Source organism: Ambystoma mexicanum, chromosome 7p, assembly GCF_040938575.1.
Source record: "Ambystoma mexicanum isolate Mex_15411 chromosome 7p, UKY_AmexF1_1, whole genome shotgun sequence".
Taxonomy (NCBI): domain Eukaryota; kingdom Metazoa; phylum Chordata; class Amphibia; order Caudata; family Ambystomatidae; genus Ambystoma; species Ambystoma mexicanum.
The window spans coordinates 602,173,052-602,187,764 of record NC_090939.1 but is presented as its reverse complement, the minus strand read 5'-3'; the positions used below and the strand labels follow the sequence as shown (position 1 = coordinate 602,187,764).

General features: G+C 43.9%; 1 protein-coding gene across 1 annotated transcript in view; it reads right to left on the bottom strand.

Annotated features, from left to right (window-relative positions):
- NIPA2 (NIPA magnesium transporter 2) overlaps positions 1-14,713 on the bottom strand; it is a 312,051-nt gene that overhangs the window by 42,694 nt on the left and 254,644 nt on the right. The window contains exon 7 of the mRNA XM_069636610.1: positions 6,171-6,331. Within this exon, the coding sequence (XP_069492711.1) occupies positions 6,171-6,331 (161 nt within the window). The remainder of the gene's footprint in view (positions 1-6,170; positions 6,332-14,713) is intronic.

Sequence of the window (14,713 nt, the reverse complement as noted above, 5' to 3'; positions counted from 1 at the left end):
TGTGAACTGCTCCCTGTTCTACGACAAGAAACTACTCTGATCCCTGCATCTAACTGTTTGTTCGTCAAGGTAAGGCCATGTACCATAATCATTTTGCGTCCAATTTCTTTTCGTTCAAGACAGTACATGCAAGGAACTAGTCACATGTTCTGAGTTTACATTGGTATTCATAGAGAATTGTTGATCTTTACTTTTCAGAACTTTCCACAATGCCTGCCTGTTCCATTGGCGGTTGCCCTTCGAAGACCCATAATAAATCTGAAGGTACTATAATGCACGTTTTCCCTAAGACAATAGATCAGATAAGAGAATGGGTCCGATATTGCGGATATCCACCGTCTGAGCTTGAAAGTAGAGTCCTAGAGGTCTTTGCGGACAAGAGGGGTGATCGATACCGAATCTGCAGCAGGCACTTTACCTCTGACATGTACTCCACATCATTGCTAATAAAGAAGAACACACCGCGAGCGAGGCGAAAATTGCTCTCAACCGCTATTCCCACTCTATTCGTCCACATCCCTCCACTGGTGAGTCAAGTTTACGTATTTATCTCTCGGCCTTGCGGTAGTGTGTAGCATTAGCTAACTATAATTTCCCCATTTATGTATCCACTCAATATGAAGGCGGAAGATTCTCCATCCGTGTCGTTATTGCAGTCATCAGCCACTTCAAGCGCCTATCGGGTAATCTTACTTAGCTATTCTGCCACTGACTTGTTTTAGGCATGTAAATCAATAGTTTTAATTTATCGTGTAATTATTTTACCTAATGGTACACCCTTTTACTCGTCCTCTAGTCTTTGTTTTCAGTTATAATTATTGTTATCCAAAATAATGCAAGTACTGTCTTTCAGGGAGATGCTGAGGAGTCCAACGTATTGACGACAACCGTTGATGTCACTCAGATGCTCGAGGTACGTTTCCGGACAATTCCATCGATGGAGATCATCAGATCTTGCATTCTTGTAGCGTGATTGTTACACACAATGTTTCTTTCGTTTTTAGCCATTGATATGTCCTTCTGTCGTCGCCCTCTTATGTGTCTTCTTTTTTCAATATTGTGTTCATTACTAATGAAAGTCCTATGTTTCAGGGAGTCGATGGAGCATTAGTCCAAGAAGAAGGGGGAGCATGCAGTTACGGGTCGGCGCAACAGCTTGCAGAAGTGTGCACCGCAGTTACATCGTCCCTTGATGTTCTTATGCATTTCGAGGTATGGATACTGACAGTTCGATCAAGCGAAATCATATGACGTGATTACATCCGCTATACTTCCTTCTTTATTAACGCAAGTACTATGTTTCAGGGAGATGACGGAGCTTCTTCTACAAGAACATCACCCCTAGTAGTTGATGCAGATCTCTGGGTGGTGACACTTCAACGATTGAGCAAATCGAATCATATTTACATATCCATTATTTATTTTAGACAACTGATCTTTTGTGCAGGTCTATTTAGATGAGCCGTTGACGCCTGCACAAAGTTTATGTTCTTTTTAACAAAATAGAAAACCATACTAATGCAATTACTGTGTTTCAGGGAGTTACTGAAGCATCATCTTCAATAATATCATCAATGGAAGTCTATGAGGAGCCCGAGGTATGGATCTTGACAGTTCCATCTAACTAGATCAACTATGCGTGAATAATTGTCGTTTGAATGTTCTACACAAAGCGTTCATTCGTGTTTTGCTATTGAGATGTACGTGGGTATTGGTCCCCAAGTACATTTTGTGTTTTCAATATTATTATACATACTAATGAAAGTTCTATGTTTCAGGGAGTCGATGGAGCGTCAGTGCGGGATGGATGTGCTTATCATGAAAATATAGTCGTTGCAGCGCAAGAGGAAGTGGAGACATGCACACACGAGTCGGAGCAACAGCGTCCTGATGTTGAAGTTCGAGGCAAGAAAGTTTCAAAGAAAAGAAAGCAAAAGAAGGTTAGTGTCCTGGTCACTATATTATGTTGTTTTTCACCGTTAATAGTTCAATACTGTAAGTTGTGTTTAAACTGAACATCCCTTTTCCAATCTGTCCTCTAGTTGCGGGTGGGTGTACGAACTAGATCAACACTGACAGTGAAGCGAACGAGAGATGTTGCTTGTCAAACCTTTTGGCAGGGACTTGAGACTGGAGATGCATCGTGCCAATGGGAAGAATATGAAGTGATTGACAACGGAGCTATACCACCACCAGCCATTGATAGTGAATGTCCTCCTGGTAGTTCGGATGCAGTCGGAGATCAATTTACAGAATCCACACCCGCAAAAACTAAGACCGCGAGAAAGTTGAAGAAATTGTTTTATTCACCCATCGCCGGAGAAGGAACAGATGTTGCAATGGAAGAGAATGAAGTGGACGACAATGAAACACCATCAATATCACTGAACATAGCGGAAGACGATATCAGAGATTCTACCTTTCATGTGAGTGACATGTCCTCAACGTTACAGGCCGAACCAGCTGGGATGCAGAGTGACAGTATAAGGAAAGAGGCCAAATTCATTGTATTCGATAGTTGTTTGATTGATATTATTATTCGGTTGAAATGTGGGCATTCGGTAGGTGGGGAAGTATGTGGGGAGCCATTGATTAATGTGACTCGTGCAATTCGAGGCACTAACCTTAAAATACATGCCACCTGTACAAAATATCATCCTTTCTCATGGTCTGCACAACCCATGCTGGGACAACTGCCAGCAGGCAATCTACTTTGTGCAGCGGCTGCACTTTTTAGTGGTTCAAGTTTTAAAAAATTAGAGTCTTTCTTTCAGTTTGTGGGAATCCATTTCATTGCGAAAACTCAGTTCTACAAATACCAAACCGATTATCTATTTCCATCCATTACCGAAGCTTGGAGAATGGAAAAAATGTCTATTGATAGTACATTCGCGGGCAAACGGTTCAGGCTAGCCGGTGATGGACAGTGCGACAGCCCAGGATTTTCAGCCAAGTACTGCACCTACCACTTTCAGGACATGGAAAGTGAGAAAATTGTGAGTTCGGTGGTCGTGCAGGTGTCACAAAGTACATCCTCAGTGGCCATGGAGAAAGTTGGCTTTGTAGCATCATTGCAAGAACTACAATCGCGGGGAATGGTGATCGACCTGATAGCCACGGACAGACACGTTTCAATTGCCAAGACAATGAGAGAAGAGTACAAAAATATAAATCACCAATTTGACGTTTGGCATCTTGCAAAAACAATCAATAAAAAATTGTCGGCTGCAGGTAAAAAAAAAGATATGCAAGGTATTTCACAGTGGTCCAAGTCAATCAGCAACCATCTTTGGTGGAGCTCAAAAACATGTGGAGGGTCGTTGGAAATTCTACTGGAAAAATGGCGGTCAGTAATGCTACACTGTACAAACGTGCACCGCTGGAACACGAACCAACATTTCCACAATTGTGAACATGGCCATTTGTCCACAGAGGAGGCACGGAAGAAGAAGTGGTTGATTCCTTCATCACCCACTCACAAAGCCATTGAAAAGATTGTATTTGATAAAACTATAACAAAAGCTTTGAGGGGACTCACGGAATTCTGCCACACAGGAGATTTGGAGGTGTTCCACAATATGTGCCTAAAGTACAGGCCAAAACGATTGCATTTTGGCATGGAGGGCATGATAAATCGGACTCTTCTAGCGGTCTTGGCACATAACCATAATGTTGGCCGTCAACAAAGTAGGACGACCGGAACTTTAGGGACTCTTCGCTACAATAAGGCCTTCACTAAACGAAGTAAACAATGGGTGATCAAACCAGTGTTTGAGGATATGCAATATGAGTTTATTGAGAGACTTATTGTTGACGTCCTAGATAGGCACATAAATGGAGTTGTGAACGAACCTGTGCAGGTGACAACTGCATTGCCACCCAACATTGCCTCTGTTCCATGTCCACCTAAAGAAGAGCTCATTGAGAAATACACATCACGGTTTAAATGATTGTAATTTGATTGTCTGTTCTCTCGAGTCTCCTCATGTCGCAGGCCCATTGAATATGTTTATCTATCCAACCTTGTTCATTTGCGCATTAAATTAAACCAAACAGTAATATAAATGATTTTTCAAAAAATATAGAATGTCTCCGTATTTATGGTTCTGTGGGGCTGCAAAGCACGCAGACAAAATGCAAAGATGGAGTGTAAATTTCAAGTCCTGTAAGACGGCCTTACACTGAATGTAGCTAACTAGGAATGTGTGTTCGTTCAAAGTGAAGGTCAGCTGCTTTGATTTTTTCTCGGGTGCCAGAATGGCCCACGACTCGGTATAAGGTTCTATTGTTATTTGACCTTGACAGGCCGGGACCACGTAAGAAACGATAATGAATATAATTTCAGAAACGAAAGCCATTTCATGTTCGTTCATTAGAAGAAATAAAACGTCGGCATAGAAGGAGTGGTATTTCGGGGCTGCCCTACGCACAGACACAATGGAAAATGCAAATATAATGTAAGTAACTCTTTAGATGAGTTTATACCGCAATTTAATTACTATACAGTAGCTTTAAAGACGGGTTAAGTTGTACTTGTTCATTCTATGTGGCATATTGTTTTGTACCGCGCACTATCTTGGGGAGAACCGTCTCCTTTTACGGAAGCACCTCAAAACCTTCCTCTTTGCTTCTGCTTTCTCTCTCCCTCTCCCCTGCTACAACTGGTCCACTGTCTGCGACCTCGGTCCTGGGCCCTTCCACTCTCCACCTGCACTCCCTGTCAACCCCTGCACTGGGGGACTGTCTCAATATCCTACAGCCCCCCCTTGATGTATAAAACCCAGTTGCACTGTCCTAGCTATGAAATAATTTCCAGACCTAATATATAAAATGAATAATTTTAATAAAGATCTGATGGTGAGACTAATTTCCTTTTTTTATGTTTTTCAAATAGATACATCGTCCATTATTGTCTGTGTCACGAGTACCAGACACCGGCGGATGGGTTTTTTAACCGCCAGTTGCTTCTCCGCGTGAACAACGTTAGCACCCTGACCATTTTGTGGGACGATCGCCAAGTACAAGTATGCCCTTACGCGGTACTAACGGCTAGATGCAACATACAGACCGTTGTGGTGGCCTAGTGCCTCGTTGTTGGAACAGCCATGCGATTATCTGTGCGACCGAAGAGCTTATTTTATCGTAAACCAACACCCTGTCTACTGTCTAATTTAAAAGTACAGTTTCATATTCCCAATTGTGGCGCGCTGTGTTGTGTGAGCTCATCTGTGTTGATTTCCGGGTTCTGTGTGGAGTCGTGTAGAAGACGCCTGGGCGCGTTTGCCTACGCAGCTCAGTCACGTCACGGATAGAGGCAGGGAATATGAATGTTTTGATCAAGTCTGTTTCAGGGGCGGGGGATTTGATTTAGTGCCGCAAAAGCAGGTGAGCCAGGGCGATGGGGGGAAATGATAGGATTATCATAAAATGGCGGATGTTTTCGAGTGCGTTAATGGACGAAAAGTCGGGTAAGGTCCATAGGAAAGTTTTCTACGATCTACCGATTTATGCTTAAAAACACATGGCCGAACCGTAGGGACAATAAAAAAAAAGTCCCGGAACCATCCTTTAACCGTAGCCTTCAACTCCCCTTCCTGAGACTTTATCTACAAGCAGGGTCTTATGAAAGTGGGTCATGCGGTTGAGCAAGGATAGGAAGATTCAGAAACTAAGTTCTAAGGGGACTTTGCAGCTCCCACCCCATACCACCTTAGGTAGCTCAGGCTCCGGTAGCGAGATCCTGGTAAACCAGCTTTCCATAGCGACAGTGTGCCCTCCAGCGTTTGGGATAGGGTTACAGTACCTAGCCTTAAGATGGCTAGCATATGGTGAGCGACTTGCAATACAATGAAAATGTCTGAAATCCGATGGGAACACAGAGGCACAGGAATATAATACCCCGGCATAAAACCAAAGTTATCTGCAAAAGTGACTATTTCTACTCCTCCACTCCCACCCTGCTCTGCCCACTCTATCCTCCACCGCGCCCCACACATCTGATCACATGTGCACCCACACAATTCATTGTATTACAAAAAGCTAACACCATCGCTTTATCAATGAAGTTTTTGATTGGCAACATTTTGATGCGGTTAGGACCATATGTGAGCTCACTCAATCCTCTGCAAGCAGAAAAACTACCTTCATAAACGACCACATTTTTATCTTACCTGGGTCAGCAAGCTTGTGAGACATCTCACCCAAAGTTTCCATCTCCTCTTCTTGAGGAGCATGAATTACCATCACTGTTGATCCAAGTATACTCAACAGACATCCAATCTTGCCATGAAGATTTAGCTTTTCACTTAAAAAGTAGGAGGATAGAATTGCACTGCAAAAAGTAAAACATTTCTGGGTTATCAACTGGCAATGTCACTAGTTAAATTGAAGAAACAGATTGATAGTACAAGACTGGTCAGACAATATAGTCTGTATTCCAACAATGACAGAACACACAATAAGAGAATGTTTGTGATACAGTATACTTTAGACAGTGCTTCGACTGCAATAATCACGATGTATGTGTCCTGTATTACTCAGAGCTTCTTTTAGAAGAATAAGGTACTTACCTCTCAGTAGTGTGCTTTCTGATGAATTAGTCTTAAAACATTCTTCATCTCAGATAGTCATTGCCAGAGTCAGTCTGGCATTGGAAACTTGTTCAGCCCCCAAGGGCCACATTGCAGACCTGCCTCTGCTCCATTCAACGTTAATGGCACCCGTGACTGTAGATGCACCATCAGGTGTTGCACATATGAAGCTAGCTGCACATCAACCAGTTCACATGTCTTCCCTGCATTCAGCAGCTGAGCCAACGCAGAACAGCAAAATAATTCAAATCTAGCTGTATGAGGGATGTGTTGCAAGGGCAATGAGGAGGCTGTGTGAGTAAGGACTAATCCATCAGAAAGAACGTCACATTGAGGTAAATAATGTCATTCCTACTACAGATTCCACATCGAAGATACATTCCCAAGGCAGTACAGAACCAGAAGGATGGAGGAGAGCAAGAAACCACTGCCTACACCAGGAAACTCTGGAGCACAGCCTGACCAAAGACGACATCCTGAACAGACACTGAAACCAGGCACAAATGCTTAGCAAACATGTGCAAGGATGTCCACGTAGAGGCCTCGGGATGAAAATGAAATGGGTGTCCCCGTTTTTAGCAAGGCAGAGGTAGCCTCCAAGCAACCAGTAGAATGGACCCCAAGACCTTCAGGAACTTCCCTCCTGACCAGAACACAATACTGGGGAAAGCAGAGGATGAGTCATCTTTACAGGATCTACTTCGCAATGGCTCTGCCCAATCCAGCTGCAGTGTAACCAACAAAATAATTGGTCATATATCCTGATGATGCTTGTGAAAGAAACTTAGCAGTTGTGAGCCCACTTGGGGGTCTAGATTGTTATTCCTCTCCAACACCTAGATGTCGGGCTATGGAGGGGCGGGGGGGGGGGAAGAGTTTAAAGCTGGGAGATGGATCTTCTGTGAAAAATGGAAGTCTGAAAACCTTAGAAAAGACTATTGTCTCACCCACAGTCAACTACTCCTTGGAGAAGACATACTAGATTGATTTAACAGAGTTTAACCCACCTAGCAGAGCAAGAAACCTTTAGGGGCACATAGGCAAAGGCTAAAACGGAGCCGTCATGAGAAAAGTAAAACAACTTTCAAATACCACACAGGAACAATAAACTGGCATGGTGGAAACTAGTTAGATAATCGCCACAAAGTCTGTGTCAGAGTGGGGATGGAAAAAACAAGCACAAAAGACCCAAAAACTACCATGTAACTATTAAAATGGATTTTCAGATCCAGCCACGGGAGCGGGTTCTGAGAGGTCACCCTAGTCAATGATGAGGGAAATTGACATTTCAGTCTAGCCAAACTATCAAGGAAAGCATGTACTGGGCAGTAAGGTAGGCTTCAGAACATATGGGGTGGTGTAATAGTACAAAGGGCACTCAGATAAGGCAAGCAAATAATAAAAAAATACCAAAATATGGCAAACATTACATGCCTGTAATAGTCTGATGCTTGTATCTGCTTAGATGCACATGCTTTACATAGGCCGACATCTAGTGATTGGTGCAGAGTAATAAGCAACTTATTTTTTTAATTTGAAAAGGGACATCAATGGGACACATTTGCAATACTATCCCTACTGTGACGGGTACTGTACCCTTGATCCTTAACATGTTGGAGTCTTTTTTCGCCATCGTGTTGGTCGCACTTCACAGAGTTCCCGTTTTTGGAGTCATTGCTCATCATTGAACATTTATAATTCTATATGCTAATTTATTAGGCTCTTAATCTAAGTAGGTAAAGTCAAGCAGCAATCCCCCAATAGCCTCAGAAACATAAACACACAGTTGGCAGTCTCCAAGTGAGGTCACCTTCACCTCACACTAGAAACAGTTTAAGTAATTGAAGTTGAATGCAGCAAGTAAAAAGATAATGCAATACAATCCTACTGCTGGTCCTCCTCAGCAGCAGCCTTCAGGGCTTTCCATCATGGTTCTCTTCCTCTGGATCTTGGCTTCAGTTGACAATCTGGCGAGTGGCTGCAGGACTCCTTTTATCCTAAATTAAGGCTGGTGGCTTACTGGGCCCACATATACAGATGTGCACCATTGAAAATGGTACAGGCTGTCCAATCAGACAGCTTCTTTATCCACATCTATCGGGTGACAGACAAGCCTAGGCGCCTGGAATGTGGATTGGGACAGCAGTACTTTTAGGGGAGTTTTCCTAGAGTCCCATGTGGAGGAAAGACATTAGTTAAGTATCCCAGTGGTTTGTAGATCCCCAACTCTTCGTATCAGTCTGTACTACTGGTGGAACCTTGGTATTTATTATATTTACACCAGAATCATTTTAAATACTTCATACATTTACACTAAAACACTTTGGAATACTTTAGAATATACTTCAAAGGACACTTCGTAGACTGTGATTGTTCGCGGTTACATTTGTTGCAACTTTACAAAGTGAAAGGACAATGCGATTGTATTATCAGTAACTATGCGCCCTCGCGGTTCTTAGCAGAAATACAGTAAGACATTTACTCTGCATACACATATAAGAAAGTGACTTTAGGGCAGGAAAATGGTTAGTGTAATACTAGCAAGATTCAAGGTTCTAGAGATGTTTTCTTCGCACATAAAATTGTTTAAGTCCAAAAACGGAACCCTAGCTAAAGGCAGTCCGGAGAGGGCTCAAAGTCTTGACAAGCAACAGAATATGAAGAGTTCCTGTGGATTACATACAGTCTTTAAAGATGCAGCAAGTTAACAACCAACGATGGAGACCCCGTTAAGGACTCGATAAAGGGACACAAGGAGCAGCTTGGGTCTGAGGCAAGAGGTGGGTACCCTGGACACCTCAGAGTGCACTCAATTCTCTGGAGCGACTTCACGGATCAAGTTGAGCAACACCCTTTCCCCCACAGTACCTTAGGTTTTGAAGACTATGTCGTGGATGGATTCTCTTTGATATGGCTGTGCTAGACCCAACCTCCGGATTCCTTGGTCTGATAAAAGGCAGGACAATGGATGGGATCCGGGATCTCTCAGCAGCAGTCTCGAGGGAGGACCTCTGGCACAGCTTCTATCAATTTCTTGTCGCTCTCTGTGGATTTGGCACCTTTTCTGCAGCACCAACAAAGGACGCGATTTGCCAGGTCAATCTTCTTTGCTCCTCACAGTACCTCACTCTGCTGATAAGGTCTGGGTGAGTTGGATCAGATCTCTTTAGTGTCCTTGAGGGCTCAGCAAAGATTTGGACGAGTTTGCTTTTTCCACAACAATGCACTCGGAATGGGCAGCAGGTCTCCTGGTATTAGGGTTTCTCGGCTCTGGAACCTCACAGGACCTAGGTAGATGGCTCAAAAAGTTAGTCTTGGGACTGGTTGTTCCCACCAGTCATAGGGAAGGAGTCCTCTTCGGAGTTACTCTGTCGCACAGAAAATGGGGTCAGGACAGCAGTAGTAGCTTCACAATGTTGCAAAGGGTCTGCAGGTGTCTCTGCTCCTCTTCGGTTACTTCAGCTTCCAGTGGTCAACTTGATTTACACTCCGGAAGCCTCACCTTTTATACAGTTCCTGCACTCACTCACTCTGCAATCTCGCTCAGCAATGTACAGAAAGGTGCTTTTGGCTGTCTGATCAGGACAGCCATACCCTAGTGGGAGCTGGTCCTATTCAGGCTCTCTGGCAGACAAATGACAAGGGGGTTGAAAACTCCTCCCCCACTTCCTGCCTGCCCAGACACTCTGGAGCATAGGTGGGGACACCCCAGGGTTCCTGCCAAAGGCAAAAAACACACAGGGCTCAGCTTATTCAATCAATATCCTCCCCCCGTTATGACCAGCACGCAGGCTATGCCATCTCAAGCTCGGTGCAACTCTCTTTCTTCCTTCTTCGTGTCCAAGATCTCCTCTATCCATGCATCAACAATGGAGTGGCACATCCTCTGGCTGCTAATGTGCTTAGTGAGCCCACTTTGGTTAAGGGGACTTGGTCTTCTTTTCCTCCTTTCTCAGAATCTGACATCTTGGCTGCTATTCAACATCTGAAATCAGCCTCCTCCACTGATACCATTCCCTTAGCATTGTTGAAGGAAAACGTGAGGGCTATTATCTTGCATATGACTGTAGCGGTTGATGCGTCCTTTGTGGCCGGAGCGATTCCCCCTACACTTCAACATGCCCTTGTGATTCCGTTATTAAAGCAACCCTCGCTTGATCCGGAGGTGTTGGCTAATTACCGTCCCATCTCATTATTGCCCTTCCTCATGATGAAATTGTTGGAAGCCCTGGTCTCTCCTCTGTTCTCTACTTTTCTCGAATCTTCTTCTTACTTTGACTCTTTTTAATCTGGCTTTCAGCCTGCAAGGGGAACTGAATCAGTCCTTAATTCCGTACTTGATGATCTGGCTCACCTGGTGGACCAGGGTGGTGTTGGCGCAGTTGTTTTATTAGATCTGTCGGCTGCGTTCGAAACAGTTGACCATCCCACCCTGATCTCCAGGCTGTCTACCGCAGGGTTGTCTGGTAAAGTGCTGGACTGGTTCATTTCCTTTCTTGCCGATCGCTCACAGTCGGTATCTCTTCCACCTTTTCACTCTAGTCGGTTTCACTCTCCTGTTGCATTCGGCAGGGATCTGCCCTCTCCCCTGTCTTGTTTAATCTTTATATTAGGCTTCTACTGTCTCTCATTCAATCCCATGGCTTCCGCTATTATTTCTATGCCGACGATATGAAAATCCTGGTCCGTCTTGATTTAAATCAGGCGGATATGGCCAGTCGGTTTAGGATGCGTCTTCAGGATGTAGGGGAATGGATGACGTCCAACTGGTTGAAATTGAATGGCAGTAAGACGGAGGTATTGGTGGTTGGTACTACTTCACCTCTTCTTTTTTGGACTAATGATTGCTGGCCTGCCTCCCTCGGTCCTCTCCCGGTACCCGTTTGATTGGTGAAGAATCTGGGGGTTATTATTTATTCTACCCTTTCCATGGATGGTCAGGTTGCGGCAGTATGTAAAAGTGGTCATTTTAAACTGCATATACTTTGGAAAGTCGTCTCGGTTGTAGCTGCGCTTGTTATGAGTGGCCTAGATTACTGCAATTCGCTGTATCTAGCCCAGCCACGCTATTTGGTCCATCGCCTGTTGCAGAATGCTGCTGCTAGAGCTATCTTGCGGCCCTCTTTTGGCACCCATATGACTCCACTAGTGAGGCAGCTTCACCACCTCCCGGTGGAAAAGCAGATTTTTTGTTTAAGTCCTTGTGCATAGTTCACTGTGCCTTCAATGGCCTGGGACCAGAATACATCCAGGATGAATTCCCCCATTATGCTCCAAATCAGTGCCTCTGATCTCAATACGCATTTCTCATAGTGGTCCCCCTTTTTAGACTGATGCGCACGGGCGGACGTGCCCTTTCGGTTGTTGCCGCTAAGGCATGGAACGCCCTTCCTCTGGCGTTGCGCTAGATGGTTGACCACCTTGCCTTTCGTCGTCTGCTAAAATTATTTGTGTTCTAAAGCTGGTTGTTAAGCTACTCTGCTCACATTAGCGCCAGGGTTGCTGTTGTTCTTCCTCTTGCTCCTCCTAAGAACAACCACGCTAGCAATGGTGAAAAAAGAAGGGAGCCCCTGTGTTGGTACTCCGGTGCCCCTATTATGCACCACCAAGACTATGGACATAGCCTGCAGTAGAAAAAAATAAAAATAAATCACACAATAGTTGGTAGGATACGTCCACTGTCACAAGCCATAACTAGGGGTTTGGTTTATTTATAATGCGCGCCTCACCCGTACATATATGGGCGTAGTACAAGATAATGCAATTTCTTAGTTACACAGGCAGAAGTAAAAATGGTACAATAAATATCTAACAAAAAGTAAAAAAGCAGTTTAAAAAATGTTCACAGTTACAAAAAAGCAGAGCAATATGGATAGAGTAGCATAAATAAGTACAATGGGAGCAGAAATAAATATTACATATGTACATGGTAAAGACTGGTGCACTAGTACGGGTCATTGTTGAGGATAAGCCAGTTCTTATTGTTTCTGAAGAGAGGGATTGAATGGTTTTTAAATTGGAGGGGAGAGAGTTCCAGAGTTGGGCGGCCAAGACAGGGAAGCTATTACCTCCTGCTTTTTGGAGTTTAAATCTGGGAACTTGTAGATAATCCAAACTGGCTGATCTGGTGAGTCTGGCGTATTGTTTCAGTGCAAATTTATCAGAAAGATATTGTGGGGCTGCGTTATTGGGGCATTTGTATGTGAGGGAAGCTGTTTTAAGTGGAATTCTTTCTTTACTAGAGAGCCAGTTGTAGTCTCTTCTTATGGAGGAGATATGTTGTTTACGAGGAATGCTCAGGGCTGTCCTAAGAGCGTTATTCTGTAGAATCTGCAGTTTTTTCGTGATGCATTTGTTAGCCCCAAGATATAGTCCATTGCAGTCGTCAATTTTATATAATATTAGGGCTCTAGCCAGAGTGATGCAGCTTTTCGTGGAGAGGAAGGGTTTGCATGCTCGGATGAGCATGCAGGTGTAGGCACTTGCCGAAGCTGTAGCGCTAACCTGTTTTCTCAAGTTTAGGGAGGAATCTAGGTAAAAACCTAGCGTTTTTACTTCGCTGGCAACTATTATGATGTTGCCATCGATATTAAACTAATGATATTGTTCACCTAATTTGGAAATGTTAATGGGAGTGGCTAGGAGGAGGAGTTCCTTTTTTTCATCATTCAGGCAGAGTCCATGTGTGGCCATCCATGCCTGAATGATGAGGTAGATTCCGTTAATCAGGGCTAGGTCCTTGGCATAGTCACCTGTCAAGGGAATAAGCATCTGGGTGTCAAAAGCATAGTACGTGTAGGTGACACCCATGTGATCCAGGTCATCAAACAATTGTTTGGTAAAGGCGTTGTACATGGTTGGAGATACACGATTCTTGTGGGGCTCCACATGTAACCGGGATCGGGTCTGCAGCCGCAGATGCCGAGAACACTCATCGACCTATTGCTTAGAAATGATTTAATCCATGCTGTGGCATCTAGTGAGAAGTGTGATGTTGTAGAGAGGTGGTTGCATAGGATCTTATGGTCAACCAAGTCAAAAGCAGACGATAGGTCCAGGAGTAGCAGGAGTGCCGAGTTTCCTTTATCTTTAAGGTCGTCTATTTGTGTTTTTAGGTCAATCAAGGCTGTTTGTGTCATGTTGTGGCCCGAAGCCTGATTGACGGAGACCTAATAGTTTGTTAGACTCTAGGAAGTTTTGTATTTGATTATAGGCAGCTTTGTCTATAATCTTCAGCAGAAAAGGGACAGTGGTAATAAGTCTGAAGTTAGTGGGTATATTAGGGTCGAGAGCCATTTTTTTTTTTAGCAGAGGCAACACCCATGAGTTCTTCAGGTTGGTTGGCACAGTGCAATTATGGAAGGAGGCATTAATGAGTGTCGTGATAAAGGGAGCGAGGATGCTCGCAGCTTCCTTAATGACAGCAGCAGGGCAGGAATCTCCTTGGCAGTTTGATGGTTTGATGGAGGCTATAATTTTTAGCACCTCTTGGGGTGATACTGGTGTATATTTGAAACGTTGGGTGGCGGTGGTGATATTAGGGTGATTTTTTTGTTGTTATTTTGCAGTGGCAAGGTGTGTTTTTCTGTCAGTGATTTTCTTTTGGAGCAGAGTAATTTTATTGGCCAATGCTTCCTCGATTTTGGTGCACCAAGATTGGTCCATGACACAAAGGTCTGTTTGGGGGGTAGGTGATTCCAAGCATGATAAAGAGTTTGCGGGTACTTGAGCTGGCTTTATCAATCCTTTCATTGTAAGAGTTACGTTTGACTGCAAGGATTTCATCTTTATAATTGGCATTGATTTTTAAGAGGGTTTCTTTATTGGTGGTAGATGGGTTGTTTTTCCATATGGCTTCATGCTTCCTTTTTCTTTCCTAAGGTCTTTGAGTTTGGGGTGAACCAAGTGTTCACGTGAGCAGCTGGTTTGCTTTTGCACATTTTTAGGGGTGCGATAGTCTATGGCCGACTTGATGGTACTATTGTACAACTCTACTAGTTCCTCAGGGTTAGATGGTAATAAGAGTGCCTATAGGGGTTCAAGAAAGGGCCAGAGATTGTTGACAGTAATATTTTTCTTATTTCTGGTTGGGATGGGGGTGGTGGGAGCTATGGCCTTGGTTG